This window comes from Megalops cyprinoides, chromosome 4, assembly GCF_013368585.1.
Source record: "Megalops cyprinoides isolate fMegCyp1 chromosome 4, fMegCyp1.pri, whole genome shotgun sequence".
NCBI classification, from domain to species: Eukaryota; Metazoa; Chordata; class Actinopteri; order Elopiformes; family Megalopidae; genus Megalops; species Megalops cyprinoides.
The window spans coordinates 40,183,838-40,208,354 of NC_050586.1; the positions used below are offsets into that span (position 1 = coordinate 40,183,838).

Sequence of the window (24,517 nt, forward strand, 5' to 3'; positions counted from 1 at the left end):
GCAGTGTAAGTTATAGGGTCTCCATAGTGATGGGAAAGTGGAGACAGAGTGGCGGCGGTGGGGAGCGACTGACGCAAGCCAGCACTGTACAGTCTAAAGACTGTCCCAGACTACACAAACACTGCAATGCTAGCGCTCTGAGGCACTGAAGTGCACAGAAAACATACAACGTAAACACCTCTGCTCCAGAAAGAGCCATCCTGTGTTCTAGCCATAAACTCGGGTGGCAGTTAACTTCCACTGCATGTGAAACTGATCTAAACTGTAATGTTTAACCACTGAGAGTTAACAGTCTGTGGGTTTAAACAGACCTGTTCCAATAATTGTATCTCACAGCAAGTTTGGCACACACACATATATATATATATATATATATATATATATATATATATATATATATATATATACACACAGCTGGCAGAGAGGAGGGCCCTTGCATCTGTATTTTTAACGCTAAGGTTACATAACATGACATAAACTTGACACATTTTTTCAGTAAACTGATTAGGGGGCCAAAAGTTTTTCTGTAAACTAATTCTTCACTATTTTGTTCTTATTCCAAGGGAGGAAATATTCTTTAAAAAAAGCTTGAAACACAAACAAGCTTTATGGAAGAAAAAAATCACAAAACATACAAAAAAAGACTAGAAAAACGATCAAACTTACTACAACGTTTTTGTTTTAGTTCTTTATTTTGAGCCCATGTTTTTATGGGCTTATATTACAGAGTATGGGTTGTCTCATACATTATTGATGATTTCACAGTCCAATGATAACAGTTATTACAATGCCACTCAGGCGGATCCACCCTGGGTTTGCTTTACCTGATATTATTGTGCATAAAGAGCTTTTGTGTTATGCAGTTATGCTAAGCCATAACTCTACTTGACCAGACCACATCAAGCTATTAAGCTTATTTAATTATCTGAAACATAAAAAAGCATGAAACAAAACATACCACCAGCTGAGAAAACAAACATGTGGAGATCATAATGTTCTCTTTTTCAAGACTGCCAGCAACCCACTCGCGGTGGGACCACGGAGCACTGGAAGTCGTGGTACAGAATTAGAGTCCTGCCAACTCTAGAATCTCTGGAGGTGAAGTGATTGTATCGCTGTTGTTTTTTCGTCTATGCCTCAAGCTGAATCCACAGTAATGATAAAGCACTTGCTGCACACCAGTTGCACAGAATCATTGTGGTTGTTGACTCACTTTCCCTCTAACAACAACGAGTATTTTTTTTTGTGTGTCCTCGGTTTACGGCACGAGCAGGCAAAAGGCCGAGGCGATCCTTCCTCTGTTATTCAAGTCTGTCACCTAGTGGACATTCCCATCACAGGAGCCCTGCACATGCAGTCCTACATTCAGGCCTTAGAGCTGCTCTCAACACCACACACGTCACTAAGTTTCCAACTTATTTTTGCTCACTGGTAGGCTACACCTTTTTAAACCACAGAACCCTTTACACACAAACAAACGAGCACACACACACACACGTGCATGCACACACATGCACACACACACACACGCACGCGCGCGCGCGCACACACACACACAGTTTGCATTTGCACTTAGACAAATTATTCTTGTGTTATCAGATCTGAAGGTGGTTGTCTGTTCCAGTCTCTAAAACTACACTTATGAGTTGTGACCTTTTCTTATAACAGGTGTTATGTTAATGTTAGTAGTTAATTCTAAAAAAAAAAAAAAAAATGCTTTCAAGATAACTCTTGTTTTTCAAAACTGTCAACATCTTTATAGCCAAGGCTGGGGTTTTCAGCCTTTTGTATATGGCATGCACATTATTCAGTGACATAATAAACAGCAATTAACACATACAAAAGAAGAAAAAAGGATAAACATATGGATGTAATGGAAGTGCAGTTATTTAAATGCAGTTATCATACCCTTCTTACTGGCAAGACAACAAGTAGGGCAACTAACATTTTAGATATTGCATTTTAGGAAACATACTTAAATAGTTGGATTAAATAAGACTGTGTTCTTGTTTTACCTCACTCCGGAGACAAAATAAAGGGCCTTTCATTTAAAACCACAGTATTCAAATGGCCTCTCTTTGCACTTTGATTGCGGATACTGGGGGCTAACGTGAAACTCCAGTGGCTCAAAAGGCATCCAAATTTGATACCTCTCCCCACAATTCTGGAAAGGAAGTAGTTTTACATCAACTAAAACAAGAAAACACTGGAGTGTTTACTAATAAGCAGGGGATTATTTTTATGGTATTCAACAGTTACTTAAGAAGGTACAACAATATTTGTATGTGCTCACTACTGAACTAGACTACAGTTGTAATGTCCCACTGGACCAGAAACATATAAAGCACAACATGCATAATGCATAATTTTTCAACACAAACAGAGGCATTGGGCCCACGATGTAGAAGGAAAGAAAATGAAAAATGATACATTAGATGCACCTCAATCTGCCCTGTCCCACCAAAGTCCAGAGTACATTCATCCTGGAACCAAACTGGACACTGAGAAACAATTACAAAATAACTTTATCCTTAACATTGCCATACCTGTAAGACAATGAGGACAATTTGTTACACTTTTTCTTAAAATATGTCGACCAATGCGGTAGTAAATAAAATATGGGGAATGCTGAGATATCAGATGTTTTTAATGTCATTATTTATTTGTTTAGCAGATGCCCTTGCATAAACAAACTAACAAAGCATATGTTTTACATGGAAATCCTCTCTTACAAGGTATTATCGTGAAGTGGGATACAAATTTGTGTATAGCAGTGCGTAAAATTGCATTCATCCAAACCTTTGTGACACCTTCAGATTATCACAGCGTTTTGTACAGGTGAATGGAGGGGTGGTTCAAAATGTTTTGTGTGCGTGCGTGTTTAAGTCTGCTAAGTAAATGAATAAATAATAATTTCCCAAATTTACTATTTTACCAGCATCAAAATTAAATCAGGCTACATTGTGTATTAAGCCAAAATTATTTTTGTCTACATTTTTATTCGATTTTACTTCGTTACACTACCTAGCTGTGAAATAACTTATTACTACGTCAACTACCTTCTCAAATTATATCTCTGCTACCCCCTCCTCCGTTCTTGCTTTCATTTATCTGAGGCATATAGCCAGCTAGCTATTTAGCCACCTAGTGACTAAACAGACAACTAACTCTGCTTGAAGTAGAGTACATATAGCTGTTTAATTTAACAATTTGCGTCAAGGTCTGAATTACAGGCAGCATCCAAAACACTCATTCCCCTCCGCTTGATCCTGTCGCCATTTTGTATCCATGGTTTCCTGCCGGTAGCCGGAATTGTAGCCAATAACAATCATCCTCCGTTTTGGGGTTTTACTCTTGTCTTTTGCGATTGGTGCAGCGTTTTTCTAGTGAAGCGCTGCCCAATAGCAAGCATGTTTAGTAGAGCCTCTAGGGCACCGCCGGTTCGCGGGAAAAAAGGCATTTTCACGGGGAGCAAAAGCTAGCATGAAGCAATTTCGGGTTTAGACTGTTATTTCACTGCTAATAACAAATATAATTGTCATTTCTTTCTGCTTACTCTTACTCATAGTATTACATTCGCACAAGAAAAAGTATTGTCATTATTAAGTCATTCATCTTCTCGCAGAAACCGTGACACCGTTAGCGATCCACCAAGCTAGCCAGCTAGCTACCTTTTGCTTGTTATTTATTTTTTTTTAGCAGGGAACAAAGAGCGCTGTCTTCTGTAGGGTGCTATTGCCAGCTAGCCTGCTTGCTAGTGTTCGGAAAGAATATGAGTTTATTCAATCTGGACCGCTTCCGTTACGGGGGAGAAAAGACGCACAATAAGATAAAAAATAATACCTCAACGTCGATACAGGACGAACACAGCAGCGGATCGGCAAGTCCCGACTCGGAAAAAGAAAATAAACCAAGTAGGTTGCTTAGTAGTTAGCTTTGTAGCGAGCACGACCATCTAAAGGCGGTTGACACAGCTAAATGAGCGTCAGCTTGCTCGCTAATCTAGCTAATTGTTTAGCTAGTTGACTGCTTCTCATTTAGTTGAATGTCTAGGTAACTGACTTGTGAGCCCCAAGAAGCTCCCCACAATCGTAGAGCCGAGAAAATGCATGTCAGTTAGTTTACGTGCTTGTTAAATTAACTGTAGCTGTTATTGTTTGTGTATTTGATGTTAATCTTCCAACTAATTTAGTTGGTTTAACACGAAGTGGCCCTTTTTAGCTACAGTAGCTATGTTTCAGTATGTCCTAATCAATATGTCAGTTTGTCAGTTAATGGCAATCTAGCGGGTTTGACACTGAGTGGCTGTTTTTAATAGTATGTGAGTTACTGAGAAAACACTGAGCACCTTTTTACCAATAAGCAGGAATCTGCGACATTCGTGTCATTTTGCAGTATAGCCTCTATCTACGTCATCCTGAGGTCAGGGGTCAGTCAGGAGCATGAACCCTTTGGTTTCTCCCTGAAATCTCCAGCGTACTTTTCTGCCTCTTTTTGGTGTTCACAGTCCCAGAAATCCCAGTGCACAAGCGGCCATGTGGGAAAAAGCAGGAGAGGGGTGTGCAGTTTGAGGACTCGGACTCTGAATCTGAGGATGATGCTGTGGCAGGGGGCTGCATAAGAGAAGGGCTGGTGAGAAGGGGGAAGTAAGTATCAGCCTGAGGTTACCCTTTCGTGCATTTACATTGCATTGTATCGTTGTTGCATCTTGTAGCTAGTAACACCTCCTCATTCTTGTTCCTTATAATTGCGTGAGGTCCATTTTTTTTTTAATGTGTTGTGGTCCATGCTCCCCTCATCCCAAAAGTGCACATGTGTAGAGGTGAATCTGATGTATGGTGCCAATGTTTTGAAGTGGTGCTGATGGGAAATGAAGTTCACTGCCAGAGATTATGGGATAGGTTGCCATAGGCTGCACTTCCCTTAAGTACTGCTGTGACACACTACATATTATTTTACCCGTTGATCTGCCGTGGCCCATAAGCTAACACCGCTAGCTTTGAGACAGAGACTAAAGAGCTGTTAAACTAGTTCTGAAAACAGGAGCATTTGAGCATCACAGGACGGCAAAAGTAGGGACAGCGTGAAGTTTGATAAAGTGTACAGCGTAATGAGTGTATAACATCATTTGTTCAGGGGGCCAAAAAATAAACACATTTTTCAATACAGCGACTAAGACCACAAACTGGTTGCTAAAAAGCTGTGAGACAGAGACCTTAATCTGCTAGCCTGCCCAAGTTCAGTCTTCTTCAGGTGTTGGTCACAGTGCTGAACCTTGTATAATACTGAATACGATGCCAAGCATATACATTTTTAAATCCTACTGAAGTCTGAAACCTTGAGAGCCAATGGAAGGTTTGCATGCTTGTCATGCATACTGTCATAAAATGTACAGAACACTTGCTGTTTTGTAGTCCTGTGTCTCTGAATAAGGTTTCATGTAGAAAGATGTTTACAGTATTCTTTCTGTTGTCATTTGCTGTGGTGAAAGTATTACCCCCTTTTTATTCTCTGCAGTGTGAATTATTTATAAACTGTAAATATAGGCAAGTGTTAAAAGGAAAAAAAAAACAAGTTAGGCTTCATGTAATTAAGTCTTCTATTTTTAGATAACGTTTTTAGGGAAAGTGCATGTTATGTAATATTATTTTAATACATCAGTCAGCTGAATTGTGTTAGCCAAAGTGTTCCCCTGTTAGGGAAAAAGAAAATGGTATCACATCTAACCCACATTTTCTTGCGTGTTTTTTCCACTTCATATACCCTATTCTGGACTCAGCAACCATATTTTTATGCTGATGTTTTATGCTGCTGTAGAAGTGGAGCATTAAGCACATGCAGTCCTGCAATACGTCTACACACCAGTGCAGCTGTTTTTCACACTACCAGTCCCACAGTGTGCCATGGTAATGTGGGCGCTCTCTGAAGGATAGGTTCTGTTCCGCTGATGTCATTTGAGCAGCTCACAGGTGGTGGATGAGTAACGAAGCCGATTCACACCCCCGCTGTGGGATCGCAGTCACTGAGGAAAACGGCAGGGCCGGTTTCAAACCCCAGCCATAGGGCTCAGGTGGCACTGAAAGCCAACGCCTCGCTGCCTGAGCCACTCGGGACCTCACACTTTCAGTTGCACTGTCCTGAGCCCAGCCTGACAACAACACTGCTCCTCGGTCTTTACCGTTGCTTGTGGGTAGAGTTTTAAAGACAGGGTGGTGAATGATCCTTGTCAAGCCATGCAAATAAACATTAAAGCAATCTGTCGCTACATGTCTCTCTCAGGTTGTGCTGTGTTTTTTGTGGTTTTACTGAAGTGCGCTGTTGCGTAATGCACTTCACCCACACGCTTGCTTCGTGCCCTGGGTAGAAGAGGATGAGGTTATGGGACGCGAATGCTTTGCCGGTTTTGCCGAGAGTTCTGGCCTGTCGGTTATGTGGCGTGATGTATTACACATGGCAAGTTTGGCTCCAGTTTGTTCGATGTGTTTTGTTAAGGATGCCCGGACAGGTCCTGGAGAAGAGGTGTGAGGTGGAGGATGAGTGTGAACAGTCGTCCGGGCCAGACAAAGAGGACAAGTCGACAGAGGAGAAACTGTCCAAACTGCAGGAGATTTTCCCACGCAGAGACAGAAAGGAACTACTGGAGGTAAAAACGCCTGCATGTGGGACACCCGCGGCTCCAGCTTAGTTAATGGGGCACTAGGAAGATCGCAGAACGTGAACGTGCAGGTACTGTGGTTCGAGTCAGCCACCACCTATCATTCTCTGTTTCAGGTGATCAAAAGCACAAGCACTTTGGATGGAGCCGTGGCTTCCTGTCTCGTGGTATTCGGGGATGAAGGTAAAGGCCCGATTGCCCACCGAGTCTGCAGTAACGCCCATCTGAGTCTGTCCTCATCGCCCAGTCAGAGTGCAGCTTTTACCGGTTACACACCGATGTGATTTGGAGAAAACAAGATGAGAGGCAGCCAGTGCTAATCCCTCAAACCATGACACCCCTAAACCCCTGCCACATGATCTGTGCTCCGTGGGCCGTGCAGCAGCACCCCCCCTCACCCCCAGGCTTAAGGAATTATTCCCTGTTTCAGTGGAGATATTAGGAGCCTGAAAACAATATACAGCTTTTGTTGTCCCCTGCGCACCGCCTCAGCTCATTAATCCAGATAAATCCATCCGCTCCTCGGGTCTCAGCCGAATACATTAGTCTTGCCACAAGTTCAGATATAGTGTACATTTCCAGGGAAGGCCATTTTAGCTGTTGTGTAGCAGGTCACATGTTTTGTGCATGGGTTTCCCCTGATAGAACAAGACTCGCCCTGCTTCCCCGCGATCCGGGAGTGAGGTTAGTTGTCAGTCCTGTTGGCCAAGAACGATCCTCCCTTTGAATTCGACGCCGTTAGCGTTAGCGCCGGTGGTCGCGCCCGCCGCACTCCCGTGTCTTCAGGCTCAAACAGCGTCGCACATTTGCTCCGTTGAGCGTCTCCTAAACCGCAGGTGTGGATCCCACGCCTCCACCCGAGGCGGCGTTCAAAGCCTAGGGCTGCAGCTACTGTACTGGAGCGAGAGGGGAGGGGGCCACACGCGTGTCTGTGAGCTGCACATGCTCGTCGCGGGGTTTCTCCACACGCGCTACACTTGTCTCCAAGGCTGCTGAGGCACGGCCAGTGATGCAGCAGGCAGAGCTGCAGCAGCCCCACGCTTTCCGGTGCTGGTTCAGGCAGCTGCTCCCACCCTTTATGTGCTGACAGGCCTCAAAATCAAAAGTCAACATTGTCTGGTGTGCGTACATTGTTTACTGCTTTTTTTTTTTATTGGCTGCCCACATTGATTGTGAGTATGGTATTGCAAGTTATAACCGCTATTTTTACTATACCAAAAAAGGCAAAAAAGCTATCGATAGCTGCTCAGAGGTTAACGGCAATTGGGTCTCGTGATAAGAGTTCATTTAATATTGAAACTAATGGTGCAGTACAGGTTGTTTTGAAATAATGTGACATTAAGGAGGTTGAAACGCTGGAGGAGTGATATTAACTCGCTCCGTGTGTGTGTGTGTGTGTGTGTGTGTGTGTGTGTTTGTTTGCAGGCATTTTCACAAAAGTATATGTGACAGAGTGCTATAATTATAGTATTCTTTGCTCCCTTTGTAACTTAATGAAGTTTTTGTCAGAGGCACAGTTGTTAATATCCCCTTTGGAATGCAGCTAATGCTTAACAGCACAGATAATGTGTACAACTGAACAAACCTAATGCTTGTACAGGTCCAGACACATCCCGAAAGCGGAAGCAGAATGGGTCTAACAGCAGCTCGCAAGACAGTGATGAGGTTCAGCCCAGTAAGAAGAGGAGGGCATCTGTGGTGAGAGGTTGCTTCATTGGTCTGGACTGCAGGGTACTTAAATGGAATGGGCAGTGCTTAAATTGCACCTTTTCCCTGACCAATCAGGCCAGTGACTCTGATGAGGACGGGGCAGAGCCGACCTGGGAAAAGCAGGAAGCCATGGTGAGGAGACTGCAGAGGAAATTCCCCAACCTGGACAAAGAGGTGAGATTCTGCCCCACTAACACAGCCCATGGGGAAACTGTCAATAAATACCAGTACCTACTAAATACCAATACTGTAACTGAGGACCACCATCAAGCAAACATTGTGGGGGAAAAAGATTTTATACGTTCCCAAGCATCCTGACAGGACTGATGAGTTTTAAAGGGTAAAATGAGTACCAAACTCCCAATCCCCGCTGAGTAAGCTACTTTGTGTAGCATGCAGCCCTGGCATGCCAAGCAAGTAGCGTATCAGAAGTATTACACCGCATATGAAAATGTTAGCACAGAGGCCCTGAGAAACTGCACTGTAACCCTGGGAGTCTGTGCTGCACAGTTGCGTAACCCGGTGCCTGTGTGTGTGTGCCTCGTGCCTCAGGAGCTGCGGGCTGTGCTGCAGGAGCACGACTGGGACTTCGACGATGCGCTGGAGGTGCTGCGCGTCTTCTCCGATCAAGGTGCAACCATGCGCTGTTTTATTTTTTAAATTTATTTCAACGGTCAGAGATCGGCTGATCACATTTGAAGGAAGAGTGTGTGTGTGTGTGTGGGTGGGTGGGTGTGCGCGCGTGCGCGCTGGGGTGTTTGTGGGTCTCAGTCAACCAACCTTGCTCTCAGGTGAAACAGACCATTTAATTTGAGGTATACAGCACAACTGTTCTTTTGTTTTGCTCCACTTAGCTTTTGTGAAAAGGGTACGCGGCGGTACCACGACTAAGAATAATTGGCTGATATCTCTCAATCTCGCGTTTAAAAATGCCCCGTGTTTTTCTTGGCAAGGCCTTATCTCCAGATCAGAAGATTTTAATGAATATCTGCCGGCAGGTTGCTGCCTGGCCAGGATTGTGAGTGTGCCAATAGTAGACCGCAAGACTATTAGTCTAGAAATGAGACATGAAAATTTCTGAAGAAATCATTTACATTTATGTCCTCATGAAACTAATCCCTTGATTGTTGTGAGAACCTGGTTTTATCCCACAATTGTCATGTAAAACCTCTTTGTTTTGTAGATATCCTGCTTTTAGTGTTTTGTGAATAAGAAACATGTAACAGCCTTGTAGTGCTGAGTGGCTGTACGGCAGTTTCTTAACGGTCTCACCGCTTCTATTTTCACAAACAATACTGAACAAGCAAGCATATGTTGGTTGGATAAGCAGGGGCATTGGTGCCAGGTTGCACCTCAAGTTTGTGAGTGACTGCTTGTTTAGCTGTTTATATAATCAGCTAATAGATAACTGCTTACTCTGCCAGTAATTTATCTTACTTCTATCTTACTCTTTATTCAGTTGTGGTTTCTAAACTTGGATTTTAATTTGGAGGAAATGCATGTGGGTGCACTTTGCATAGGGCTGCAGATGCCACAATGTTTTCTTATCAAGTGGTGGCTCTTGCAGCACAGGTGCTGACAATGGGCCAGTTGATTCCTGATTGTTAGAGCCTGTGATAAAATGATTTGTTGGGTGAGAGGCCAGCAAACGTTTATACAGTGTAACGACTTAAAATGTAGGTGAATGTTGCCTGATAGAGCTGAATAGCTTTCTCAGTTAATTTTTTTTGATACACAATTACGGAACTGAATGGTACATTGTAAGAAACTACTGTAGCGTATATTCCGGTTAAAGCCCCGTCCAAAAATATAACAAACAATATCATAAATGTTCAGGTGAGATTTTGAGCCACATTCAGCTCATGCTATAAGCATGGTCAATCTATTGCTGACAGAGGGGAAACGTTTTGTGTGTGAAGGTTTATAATGTAAGAAATGCTGAATATAAGCTGATCTATAACTCATCCACTAGTAGCAGCAGTACCGCCTCATATTGCATCATTGGGGTACATCGTTGTAAGTCACAAAACTAGGACAAGTATTTTCCATTTTCTGAGTAGTCTGGTGTTTTTAACAGACTACAGGCGAGGGCACTGACTACACTTGTAGTATATATGTAAATTAGCAGTTTGTCACAGTAGCATGATGGCAGGAGGCAGTTCTTTCTAACTAGCTATCAAAACATTGGCTAAATGTGTTTGTTAGACGTATACAAGAGGTTTGTTTGCTTGTCACGAAGTTGAGAAAGAAGAACAAAGTAAAGCATGCCAGTAAGGAGGACTGTTTTAATATGCAGTCGGGCCATCGGTCTGTCTATTCTGTTAAATCTAACACCCGAGTCAGCGTCAGCCAGCCCCCCCAAAAAATCTTATTGGTGGATCTCTGATAGGTTATGTTCTGTCCTGTGCATGTAATTTAAGCAGTTGCAAGTATTAAGCAAGTTATCCAGATACAGAGCTAGAGAACATAAACTCCTTCCCCATTGCATTTAATTACTGATAGTGTCTTGTGAACCAAAGGTCTAAATGAGTTTTTGCAGCGAAATTCTGGTGCTGAGGTAACCCTGCACTTAATGTGGGAAGCAGCCTAATGTTTTATTTCCTATTCCTTCCAAATCTGTTTTGATAATATTCCACACAGTACAAGCTTTGTCTCATTTTGCATATAATAAAATTAAAAATTATCATTAAAAACGTGTCAGATACGCTATGGTTGCACTGAGAGATTAACAGTTGGGATTTAGTGAAGAAACAGCAAACTGGGGAATGTTTTCTCATCGTCACAAGAACTTGGCACACCAGCTTAGTCATTATAAAGTGACTCACCGTTTCTACATAACTGCACTAAGGTGGCATCAGATGAAACTTGATACGGATCCTGTCTGCCCTGGGGTGTACGGAGGGGGAGATTGGAACTTGTCGTCTTGTTTTTGGGAAGGATTGTATTGTTTTGACAGTTTGTGGTGGCAAAAAAAACTCTTTCTGGCAGGGTTGACTGCTGCGCTGAAAATGATATTGAGGGGCTGGATGGAACCTCTTTCCTTTTTCAATGAAGTATATTTGAATTGTTTCTTAGATGTAGCACTACTTGAAAGGTCTATAGATCGGTTACATTGGGCTTTACAGGGCTTGAGAGATAGCAATCAATGCAGTAATGCAATTGTCTGTATGGAAGTATGTCTGAGCATGGGGACTAAAAGAACTCAGTAAACAGTCGTTTACAAAAAAACAACATAAAATTGATAAATTGTCTTGTAGGGATGTGTCCAATCTGTCAAATAATCGACTGTCAGTCATAAGCACACTTGTCGACAGTAAAATTTAATCATCCCATTTTTCTCACAAACTGTTGAAAAGATGAGGATCTTAAATCTTATTGGGTGATACACTATGGTGTTCTGAGACAGGTGGGGTTTTCTGTTTCCCACTCCAAGCTTTTCTGCTGAACGGATGGCTATCTTGTGCAGCAATACTGTGTGGAGGAACATGTTTTACTTGCAATAGCATGTGACTGCAGAGAGTTCTTTTACACAAAAATAACTTTGCTTCAGTTCAGTTGCTGTTAAATGGTTCAGTTCTTTGTAATAATCTGAGGCTTAGTCATTTAAAATTGGTATAAACTAGTTAATCACACCCATGGAAGAATGAACGTAGAGAAGAAGAATGCGGCGTGACTCCACAGTACAGAAAGACGTTGCTGTATGGTCCAACTTACTCAGGCCTAAGTGGGAAAAATACTTTTAGCTAGCCTTTAGCTTGATAAGTAGAAATACTGAAGAAGTTTAAAGCATCTAGCTAGCAATATTTCATGTGTACAAGAAAGCAGAATTTTGAAGACTTTCATACAGAAAAGTCTAGGCTTTTTAATAGGCCAACTCATTATTTTTGTGGAGACATGTAATTTCATTAAATAAATACAGTGGTGTTATGCAGGAATGTATGTTATGAATCAAACCTGGGTCATGGGGCTGACCCTGTTTAGTGAACAAGAACTGACTGAGCCACTTGGGAGCCCCATTTTCAGCATCCTATATATGTCAGGGCTGAATATAGGCCAGTATGTAGTCCAGCTACATGTTGGAACCCTGTACGTTAACTCTGAGTTTAATTAACTTACAGTCCACAGTACTAACGCATGGAGAGAATTTCATTTAAAGCATGCTTAAAGTTATCAAATTTAATATATACCTGAAACAAATTCAGTATAGGAGATTGCAGTCTCATTTAAAAAATCCTGGTTGGTTAATTTCTTGTATTTTGCTAATTTGTAATCAGAATGTGCATTATGCAAAATTTATTGCAATATTTGACTTTGGCAAGAAGTGCTGTGGTTTTCAAGACTGCAAAGCCTTGCCTATGTATTGAATTTTTTTTTTTTGTTGTTGTTTTGTTTTATAGCAATAGCACCATTTTATCAGCTGTCCAGATTTTTATGTGAAGTGCTACAGCTGACTAGCGTTCCCAATTATCTGCAAAAGTGCATAGCAGAAATATGCAGTCAATCAATCAAATCTGCAGTAAGTCAATAGTCGCATTTTACCCTGTAACAGCACAGCTAACAGATTCTCCCACACACCATTGTCATTTACCATTAGTTGTGAAAAACATAATGGAAAAGGGGTTTACTTAAGGCAAGCAAATAACAAGTGACAACAGTGTGTGAAACGCTGGATCTCTTTCTGTTCTATTGATTGCTTCTGTGTAATGAACCTAGAATGGTCTTTCTCTGTGTGTGCGTGTGCGTGTGCGTGTGCGTGTGCGTGTGCGTGTGCGTGTGCGTGTGCGTGTGCGTGTGCGTGTGTGTGTAAAAACGTTAGAATGTCTGTTCTTGTCATTTTGTATGTTTATACTGGCTTTGGGTAATGGAATAACATAAAATTACAATTATTCTGAACGGTTAAAGGCGGACACAATGTGTATTAGTGGGTTAACTATGTAAATGTTCCTCTTTTGCTGCAGATGAGGACTCTACCTCCCCAGAGGACAAGGGAAAGAGACCCAAAGCGGCCAAATCCTCAAGAGACGCCAGCCCCCCCAAAGTGACCAAACAGCCCTCTGCCCGCAAGGACAAAAGAGACAGCGGGGAGGGCAGCGCTCACAGTGGCCGGTCCTCGGGCATCTCGGGCTGGCTCTCGACCGCCCGCCCCCGGCCCTCCTCCCCGGCGCCGCGGAAACCGCAGGGCGGGGTGAGCGCGGCGAAGGCTCAGGCGGCGGAGAGGAAGAAGCAGGCGCGCGCGGCGGCGGCAGTGTCCGCGCAGCCAGACGGCAGCTCCGAGGACGAGGACGCGGTCAGCAGCGAGTTCGAGGGCTCGTCCGCGGACTCTGACTCGGACAGCGAGGACGGTGTCAGCCCCGAGATGAGGGCCCGTATCCTGGGCTTCTTCCAGGAGGCGTCGGTGGATGAGCTGTCCCTCATCGGCGGGTGCTCGGTGAAGAAGGCCCAGAAGATCGCCGAGCTGCGGCCGTACAACACGTGGCAGGATCTGGTAGGACAGTCTGCTCACCTAGCTCACCTCAACCTGCCAGCCTTGCTCCCTGGGTGTGTCTGTCATTCATGTTCTTCCTTTTATGCCTCTTCTTTTTCATTCCATTTCCCTCCTTCATGCTCTTTGTCTTTTCCTGAGTTGCTGCCTCCCTGTTACTAGGTAAAGGTGTGTTCAGCTCAGGTAAGACTCTCAGAACTGGGTGGCCTTAGCCTTATTAGGTTCTCATGTATTACCATCTGAACCAATGGCATTCCAAATTGGATCATGTGACCAGCTGTGGGCTGATGGTCTTGGAAGAAGCCCATCTGATTGGCTGCTGCCACTTTCACTCAGGCTCGATGCAGGGAGAGCTTATGTGTGTCTGTGAGTGTGCATTTGAGATAGGGGAGACAGTGTGTGGAGCAGAGAGAGCTGGAGCTGAGCAATACAGCTTAAGGAGAGACAGTAGTCCGGGCTGATATTTGAAGCTCTCAGCAAAGCCACAAGATGGGCCTGCAAGATGAAGGAAGTGGGCAACAATGTCCAGCTTGCAATAGATTTTGCCTGTTTTTTTGTGCTATTTTGCGGAGTGGACTCCCTCCCAGTGCACCGCTTCCTCGTGCTGGGGGCTCCGCGTTGCCTGTGAGACAGCTGTTGGCTGTTAGACAGCCGACCCCCGCAAGCCGCTGTGGAACGCTTCACTCTCTGTAGTGGTAAGTGCTCGTCTGCATCAGCTGTGCACTTGGCAAGCACAGCGACCTGAAAGGGAGTTCATAATCATAACCCTGGAGTGGAGACGGGGGCCGTCGCTCTCTCTCTGTCTGTCTGTCTCTGTCTCTGTTCTTCTCTGCTTTGTGACAGTCACAGGTAGATAGTCCCCTGCAGACAATGCACACCAAGCCACGCATGCACATCTGCGCCTCTTTTGTCTGACAACATGACATGGTGCGGTGATGGAGAAGAACTTGACTGCGTTCAGAAGGTGTTTTCGGTGTGAATCTGTGAAAATGTTTCACTTAGAAAATAGGTGTTCTGGAGTGTGCTGTGCAGCGGGGGTCATGGTTGTAGATGCAGTGCAGTGTGTGCTGGAGTGCTGTGCACTGGTTGCGGCTGCAAGTTCAAACAGGACGGAGTCTGCCTCTCCTCCCTCTCTGCCTCGCTGTGCGAGCGTGAACTCACATGACCCAAGGAAAGAATGGAAGGACAAGTTTCCACAGGGAGTATATGTTTCATAGAGGGGTAAATTAAACCGTACACAACCCCAGAGCTCACTTTTAAAACGGTGAAAATCAGTATGATTCTAAAATTGTACAATAATATATTTTAATTGTAGTAGGTTTACGTGACGTTCAGATGAGACCAGGATCTACCTTGTGCTGTAATGTCGGCTTGCAGCAGAGTCAAATGGTGTCCATTGAAATGGAACCCATTTAAGCTGTATTGCTTAGGGCTCAGTTTGTAGGATACGTCAGTGGACTGGCGCAGGAGTGTCTAAATTGGATAGTCTTGCCACAGATTGTTTTGGTGTGGCCACTTTATCCAGATGCCCTAAGCATTATCGTTTAAAGGGCGCCCAGGGCAATTCTCCAAAGGACACACATGGCAGTTGTTGAAAATCACGAGCGAACCCACTGTGGAATCGGTACAGTCGGGGGCGAGCACCAGTCCAATCCAGGAGTCATATTTATCACCTCGGGAGTCTGTGGTGATTTTTTCAGCCACTCAGTATCTCCCACAGATCAGTGAAGAAGGTTATAATGCAGGCTATAAACTGACACAAAATCGCCAGCCATTTCAGCCAAGCTGCCTGGCTGTTTCTTTCACTTATTTTGCTGTCGTGTTGCCATTTACTGTGGTACGTATCTGCAGATTCGATCAAACAAGCGTTCCTGCTGTTGCCACAGAGAAATAAATTTGCCACTTCCTCTTCTGTCCAGCCTGTATTTTCTGCTTGAGGCTTGTGTCTTTTGGAGCGTATCTTTCTTCTGACAAGGGTCTCTCGCTGCGTTTTCCTGTTACTTCTACAGGAAACAGCTTGTACAAAACAGCTGTTTCTAGTTGACATGTTACATTACCGAATGCTTGTTTTCATTAGCTGTTAGCAGTCCCCCATGGCTTGTGAAAGTCAACACTGTACAAGAGTCAACAGTAAGTTCACTTCTGGTAGAAATTCACTCACAGCTCATAGGTGCCTGCAGGAGCAGTTAAAGTTGCATGAAAACATCTGCCACGATATGCCATCCAAGGTGTTCAGCTGGTACACAGCTTCAGCATGCACATAGCAAATTTCAACAGTCACTGAAAACTTGTGGCAAGTTCAAACCTGTTGAAACAGAGGATAGAAATGTAATTTGTGTGTGTGCCTCAAAAACAGTCAAGAAGTCATGGGGCATTTAAATGTCTGTGTAATAACAGTCAGAAATGATGGAAATTTCTCAAACAAATTGAAATTGACCCCCATTAGTTAAATGGTTTTATTTAAACTGGCCGGCTGCACACCAACGCTATGGCTGATTTAAAAAGGACTGATATGTCTGACCAAATTGATCTAGTGTGGTTGAATGAAGTTGTTTCATTCAACCACATTAGGTTGCTTTAAGCTAATTCAGACCTTTTTTTAACATCTAAAAAGGTCATCTTGACATTTCGTGTCATGGCTGGTTCCTCAGAGGAACGTGAATGATGACACAGAGGACACTTGGCTAAAAGACCAAAAAGTTCTGATGATACCTACACAGCACTGCTGCCCACAGTTGGTGAGATTACTAATCTCTTGTCATGCTTGGAAAAATACGGCCAGTGCTTACTGTATATCCCCAAGACAGTATCTTTTGTTTAAAATTTTAATTTGTTTTTAAAATTCAGAATTCAAAATGTTAATGAGCAGTTCCATAATGTGCAGAGTTTTTTCAATATTTAACCTCTTTCTCATACCTATTAACATTTTTATATCCATTTATAAATCATTTATAAAGGCTATTGATTTAATGTGTACATGGTAGGGTCATCTCACAACATTCCATGGGGTGGAATATATATATATATATATATTTTTTATATATATATATATATATATATATATATATATATATATATAAATTTTTTAGAGGTGTAACGGTTCTGAAACCGAAACCGAAACCACAATACAAACATCCACGGTCTCGTGTCCGGAACCGCGACCTCCCAACCAACCCCAACCCGCTGCAGCTCTCATTACGTTACTAATGTAACAAAGCTCATTTTTCATTTCACAATTAACACTATAACACTTGTAAATCACGAAATTATTATTCTATTTAATAGGGGTGTAACAGTACACGTATTTGTACCGTACCGTTCGGTACAGGACGCTCAGTTCGGTGCGCGTTGTGATCCGAGTCTAGCTTTAACCACGCACTTTACGTGCATAGCTTTTTATGCTCTGATGGTCAGTCGACCGAAACGTTAGCGAATAAAGTGATACTTAAGATACAGCGTGCTCTCTCTTCTACATTTCTGTGTGCGGAACTTAAAAAAATAAAAACTCAGTTTCCTTTCCCATTTCATAACGGAGCTGTAAGGCTGTGCTCACACGTAGCATCTTTTTTGAAGCTGTCAGCGTCTGTTTTACATAATCCTATGGAGTAGACCGTGTTTTCAAAAATGTCCTGAGCGTTTTTTTAACACCGTCGCCGACGCTTTTTTCTGCAGTTCAGGGCGGGGTTTTTTCCCAGTTGAAAAAAGTTCAACTTCTCAGAAAAAAACTCCCTACGTCAAGCGCTTTTTTTGACAGATGACCAATCACAAGCGGAGTAGTGACACCTGTCGTTTCCCATAGCAACCACGAAAAATGGAGAAGGCAGTGGTGGAAAAGTTAATTGTGCTAGTTTCTGAGCACAGTGAACTGTACAACATGACAGTTAAACTGTATCATAACATTTATCACAAAGAGGCCGCTTGGAGTCAAATTGGACAGATCTTAGGAGTTTCTGGAAAGTGTTTGTGTTTAATGCTTGAAGTTGTCGTTAGCAAAGCTAGCCTGTTAGCTAACGTTAGCTCTGCAACAATGTATAGCTAGCTAGACCATCGGTAACAATGTACATGCTGCTGTTGTTATGGCAACAAAAGACGCCCTGAACTGCTTTTTAGAACAAACGCTGCCAGCGTTTTTTTTTTTTTTTTTTTGCTTGAAAAAATTCTCTGGCCAGCGTTTTTCATCAAAAAAGACGCTGCGTGTGAACACAGCAACTGAATTAGCACATGTTCAGTAGCGTAATGTCCTACCATAGCATAATCGGTAGTTCATATCATTATTCAACTGAAATTGTGTATGTTGCTGGCAGTACGTCGAACATGATTACTCGTTTGAGACAGAATCATCGAAATGTGAATATCACCGGTACAAGGAAAAAACAGTGGAGTGCAAACACTGCCCCCGGTGGCATTTAACTAAGCAACCTCTCTCTGCTAATTTAGATCGGGCAAAAGCAATAACAAACACCATAGGTGTTTGACTTTATGCGCGTTCCTTATGTGTTCAGGAAAGTATGGCCAGTTTGCCACTGTTTACACGTTTGTACAAGTTTATATGTTTACAAGTTAAGTTCATGTTAAGTTCGTAAGTTAAGTTCATAATTTCATGTTTTGCATGTCTTTTTTCACCGTACCGAAAACGTACTGAACCGTGACTCAAAACCGAGATACGTACCGAACCGTGACTTTTGCGTACCGTTACAGCCCTAAATATATATATAGATAGATAGAGAGGGATGATGATAAACCATCAGTATACCAGAAAGGAGCTAAGATAAGGTTTTTTAAATTTACTATTCTAAAGTTAGCTAGATAATGAATTCCACAATAATGAAATACGTGTGTATTTATATCATTACTTTTCATGGGCAGCTAATTAGTGCCTCCTGAGCATTTTTCTTTTGGAACGGGGTCCAGTTTGTGTGATGTGTACAGGGTAGATGTATGGAGCATAAAATTTGCTTACATAACAATCTGGTTGGTTTATATTGTTATGGCAAGTGTTGTGCCTGAAAGTTGCTCGGAAAATGCCAGCAGAGTAGTGCCTATCCTCTATAGTGTGCTGTGCGCGAGAAATAGCCATTGGCAGCATGTGGGTGTATTGGAAGATTATATTCGTCTCGCCTTGGCGCTCCTGCACAAGTGTGGAGGTTGTTGCGGTGAGACGAGCCATCTATGGTATACAATTGGCAATTCCAAAATAGGGCTGCATAAAGGAAGAAAAGCACAAAGGTGTTCTGTGAAGTTTTTAATAGGCAAAATCAGTGGATAAGGCTAGTTTAAATCTATCCAAGGTTATTACACAAAAAGGTGGCAAATTCTATGTTTGAATGTTTATTTATATTTGGGGAGTTTTTCATCTCCGTTGGCCTTTTCCATTTCCACAGATAATTTTAGTGATTCTTGATCCTCTGATCATAGAAAACCGGGGGTTCTTTTATAGCTGTGATAATGCTTGTAGGCTTTGGGGTGGGCGGTATAAACTAGAGGTGCCCCGATCCACTTTTTATCAGTTCGGATTCGATTCCGATACTGGAATTTGGATAGCCTATCTGCCGATACCGATACCAGAGCTCTTTTTATATTATACTATTATCTTTTAATATTATTATTATCATTATTATTATTGTTGTTGGTATTATGTGTAAGGTTACATGAGACTGTAGTAAACCACACAGCACTTCTTATTAAAAGAGCCAAAAATATACAAAAATGCATTAAATTTAAATGTATTCCAAAGCAATTTATTTTTAACTGTAGTTTAACACTTTCGTATTCGTATTGTAGGTTTTGTATTTTTTTCTGTTTATTATTGCCATTTGGCACACTAAATGTTCTTAAAATACCTCTGTACTATGTGAAATATGTCCTAGTAATACAGTTAAGAGTACAGTAAAAGCTGCCATGCCGTTGCCATACCAGTGCTTTACCCCTTCAGAAGCATTTATGTTGAAATTTTAAGAAAAATGAATATACCGTGATATATACCGTTACCGTTCGTGCTTCAAATTATACCGTGATATAAATTTTAGGCCATACCTCCCAGCCCTATGTAGGCTGATACATGTTTTGGTAATGGATCCAGCTAACGGAAAAGTTGTTTTTTTTTTTCCTCTTGGTTAGGTTTAAGTACCAGTATTCCCTGTTTTTTCTGTGTTTTCATTTAAAACTGTAATGATATTGTCAAGCCATTTCTGTGTTACATTCAAAGCAAGTGTACCATGCATTTTCCAGTTTCGAGTTTTCCAGTTTAATATTGAAGACTATCATAAATGGCCTATCTTTAGCCATGTTTTTACAGTGACACAATGTAGGGGATATAAAAAAGTTTTCTTTCGCTATGCATGGCAGATGATATTTTCTCTTTTCTGAGCTTGGCACCTCGAAAATTAGGACTGTATCTGATCATAGCTGTCAGCCTCAATCACAACCCCCTTATAAAGGGGAAAAAAGGATGCAAATCTGAGATTTGTATCTTTCTGGTCTTGTGCATGTATGAAGAAGTTACAGAAAAGAGGAAAGATGTGAGAGAAATTGGCAAATGGGCAAAGTAAAGAAGGTGTTCTTGGGGAGGGATTCTACGTCTGACATCTGTTGCCGCTGAGCTTGTTGTCTTCGGTCAGGCTTCTCTGTTTGTACAGCGCGTGCTTTTCTTTCAGAGGGAGACATTCCTCCTCGTCTCGCCCGTGAGCCCATCTTTGTGCCCATTGGCAGGATTGATTACTGCCCTTTCTCCTCCACCTCACCTGCCTGCCATCACTTGCACACGTGGGTGTTTTTCTGTCTGGGATTCAGTGTGTTGACATTGCCGCTCTTTCACCTGATAAGAGCTGCCTGGGCCTGTGGAGGGGTCCAAGATTCCATATGAACAGGTCAAACACAGTTTGATACCGTATGACCAGGTCAAGTGCAGTTTGATACCTTATGACCAGGTCAGATACAGTTAGATTCTACACACTGTGGTTAGAGTCCCTTTTAACAAGTAGTACAGTACAGAGCCATGTAGAGAGAGAGAGTCGCGTCAACGGAAGTTCAAAATGCTTGATCGTCACGTGATTCGCGTAGACTTCAGATAATTCCAGGAAGTTCTTGGCGGGCAATTTGAATGCGTAAATACAGGGAGACAGAACTGTGATTTTTGGTAATTAGTAGTCAATAAATGCATTGATTTACAATATTTATATAGCACACCAACATGTGTATGTAGTTACATCAATATGTTGTTTTTTTTTTTTGTTTTTTTTTTTAAAGTAAAATTCGGTACTATTTGAGTAGTGTGAACAGCTATTGTTTCCTGCCTTGTTGACATATTTTAGGCTATCGTTACCTCGGTTAAAGAGCATGTTGCTGTTGTTTATTGCTTTGAATTCTTTTTATTATTATTATGTTCTTAAACTTGTATGGTAGTCAAGAGCAATCATATCCTAACGTTTATTGATATATTTAGAGGGAGGGGAAGGGAAGGAATGTTTTAAAATTCAGATCAGATTAATTTTCTAGCATTCCTTTAATTCATGGTGGTTTCAGTAATCCCATGGTTACTAAGGGTCTAAGTAATCTTAATGACTAATGTAATCTTTATGACTTTTAGATAGGACAGAAGGAGACCGACAGGTGACTATCAATGATTGTCATGAATTCATTAAATAAATCTCTAATAAACTCAGAAACATGAATAGCATGTCAAGCAGTTTGTCTGTGCCCTTTCCTTCTCCTTGCATATAGTTTCCACCATGGTTTGCTGTGCTGCATGGGGATGCTCCAATTGCTCGGAGAAAGGAGCACGAATGTACGGTTTCCCCACTGACACGGAGAGGAGAAAAATGGTTGGCTCAAGTCAGCAGGAGCAATCTTACCATCAGTAAACATTATAACAACAAAACAATATGTGAGGTAGTCGTATTCAACCACTGCATTTGCACTTTTTCACAAACAAAGACCACACCATTGGGAAGCTTAATGTTTTGTTTGTTAAAAATAAGGAACAGGGAAAGGCTTGCAAAACCCAGGGAGCTGAGAGGGTGCAGGATGAGGGTGCTGTCTCATTGCAGGGAGTCTTCAGGCTCCATTGAATCCCCCCGTGGTTCTTGTGCTGAGAGAGAGAGAGTGAAAGAGGGAGAAAAAGACAGGAAAAGGGGTTAGACACACCTATATAGGCTTGGATGGGGAATTGCCTTGGGAGATGAGGTGTGGTCTTTGTTCCCCAACTTAAGCTATGGAACTTCATTAGTTGTGATCATCAACAGCTTTTGCTGGCATACAAAGTATGACAAGTGGCATCAGTTACTGATGTGATATGAATTTGTATAAAGTTGTATCATGTTCTTAGTTGTCTTTTAGATATGTAATGAGTGTATACATGTCTACTAAGTATAAAGTGTTCCCTAATGCTGTGCATTCAACCACTATGGGATATGTATGTGGACAGACAAAACTGAGCTGTTGTATGTGGGAAGTAAACTCAAGGCACTCTGCAGGCACATTTTGAAGCAGACTGAAGTCAAGACCAAAAAGGGCAAGACTAGGCTGAGAGCAGATGCTATTCCCGCCATCTTCGTGCATCGCTCTGTGCTCAAAAAGAGGAGGGCCCTGCACCACGATGCACCCCTGGATCTGTAAATATAGAGGCCATAGCTGCTGATCACAGCTATAGTGTTAAAAGTGACACAGGTATAATAAGTATGAACTCTTAATAATTATATTAATATTTCTTATTTTGAATATTTAAAAATCAACAGTGCCATGTCTTCTAGTTGCATCAGTTTCAAAGATTGAGGAAAGAAGGGATGAGGAGACTGAGAGAAGGGAAAGTGAGAATGAAGAAAGAGAGGACATGGCTAGTGAGGAGAGACAGAGAGAGCTGACTCCACCCAGTCAGCCAGCAACCAGTCAGCATACCAGTGAGCCAGCAGCCAGTTAATCGGATCTATTGAAAAAATTAGAGACAAGAAAAAATCACCAAAAAAGAAAGGCAGCACTAAGAACGAGAAGGAAGGAAAATGTCGCTCTCAAGAAGACATTGAAAACTAGGGATAAAGAATTCAAGAAAACCTTTTTAAAAGACCAAATTAAGGCATTAGGCAGACTAACCACAAAAGGGATGAAATGGAGCAATGACACAATTAAGAAGGCGTTAAAAATTTGCTTTGCTGCCGGTCCAACAGGTTACAAGACCCTGCAGGAATTGCAGATTCCCCTGCCAGGAATAAGAACCCTGCAAAGAAGGATGCAAAATTTGAGCCTGGTGTGTTGACAGAGGTCTTTGATTTCCTAAAACTGAAGGTAGATGGATTGACAGAGCTTGAAAGGGAGTGTGTGTTGACCTTGGACGAAATGGCAGTCAAAACACATTGACTGCACATGCTTACAGGCAAACTGTATGGTGATTTGACTATGGTGAGGTCACACAGGAATAGCAACACATCCTTGTGTTTAATTTGGCCGGAAACACAAGATGGTGGAAGCAAGTAGTGGCATATCATTACAGTGGCAATCCTACCAATGGAGCAGAGTACAGGCTAATAATTACTGAAATAATACAGAGGGCAGCATCCATAGGGTTACATGTGCTTGATGTTAGGCTTGGTTAGGGCTCACCACCGACGTGGGTAGCCCTAACCAAGCCGTGTGAAAATCCTTTGGGGTCGACCACACTAAAACATCAGTGCCACATCCAGCAACACCAGATAGGCAGCTCTATTTCATGCCTGATGTCCCACATCTGGTAAAAAATCTAAAAAGTGCCCTTGTCTGTGGACAGGTGTTCATAATTCCTGAGGATATTGTAAACAAAGAGAACCTCCTCTCTAACAAGGTTTCAGTGGTCCCTATTAAGGACTTATTGACCTTTCAAGAAGGGATGGCGTTAAAAATAGCTCCCCATCTATCAGCTGCGGCCATCGAGCCAAGTCATTTTGATAAGGTTGGTCCTGCTCTAAATGTATTCAGTAAGGCAACAAGTGCTGGGCTGAAATACATGGTGCAGCAAGAAATCACCCTCTGACCTACATGACTACAGCGTGGTTCCTGGAGCAAGCTGATCATTGGTTTGATCTCATGTCATCTCGCCATCCAATTATAGCACTGAGCAGGCTCAAGATGGAGGAGTACCAAAAGGCTATCACCTTCCTCCAGGACATCATCCATCTGTTCTGTGGGATGAAGATTGGTCAGAAGGGAGGTTGGAAGCCTGTTCAAACAGGGGTGATAATGGCGACAACATCAATTTTGGCCATACAGGAGGAGATGCTGACACGAGAACAGAGGTTTGTGTTAACGTCAGGGTTCACACAAGGCTGCCATGAAAACACATTCAGCTGTGTGAGGTCGAAAAATCCTGTCCCAACTCCAGTGGAATTCCATTATGCACTGAGAATCATATCTGTGGGGCAGTTCCTCACCACCATCAGGTCTGGGAGCTACCAGGAAGATGACAGTAGCTTTTTGGCAGACTTCCTGGACACAGAGGAGCAAAATATCACTCCGTCAGTCAGAGTGGATCAGCTGATGGCGGTGAACAGAGCAGCACCTGACCTCACAAAAACTGAGAAATGTATTCTCTTCCATCTTGCAGGCTACACCGTCCACAAAGTCATCAGGTTTGCCAGCATCTGTGGAAAAATGCAAAATTGCAACAGAGCACAATGATGACAGTCCTGCTGGAGAAAACAGCATCT

The 24,517-nt window shown here is 42.6% G+C and overlaps 1 protein-coding gene across 1 annotated transcript in view; it reads left to right on the top strand.

Moving 5' to 3' along the window:
* Positions 1-3,461: 3,461 nt before the first annotated feature.
* Positions 3,462-24,517, top strand: part of smarcad1a (SWI/SNF-related, matrix-associated actin-dependent regulator of chromatin, subfamily a, containing DEAD/H box 1 a) — a 36,760-nt gene continuing 15,704 nt past the window's right edge. The window contains exons 1-8 of the mRNA XM_036526758.1: positions 3,462-3,914; positions 4,508-4,646; positions 6,493-6,643; positions 6,772-6,838; positions 8,256-8,353; positions 8,441-8,539; positions 8,918-8,996; positions 13,324-13,850. Coding sequence (XP_036382651.1) covers positions 3,773-3,914; positions 4,508-4,646; positions 6,493-6,643; positions 6,772-6,838; positions 8,256-8,353; positions 8,441-8,539; positions 8,918-8,996; positions 13,324-13,850 — 1,302 coding nt within the window. The 5' untranslated portion in view covers positions 3,462-3,772. The remainder of the gene's footprint in view (positions 3,915-4,507; positions 4,647-6,492; positions 6,644-6,771; positions 6,839-8,255; positions 8,354-8,440; positions 8,540-8,917; positions 8,997-13,323; positions 13,851-24,517) is intronic.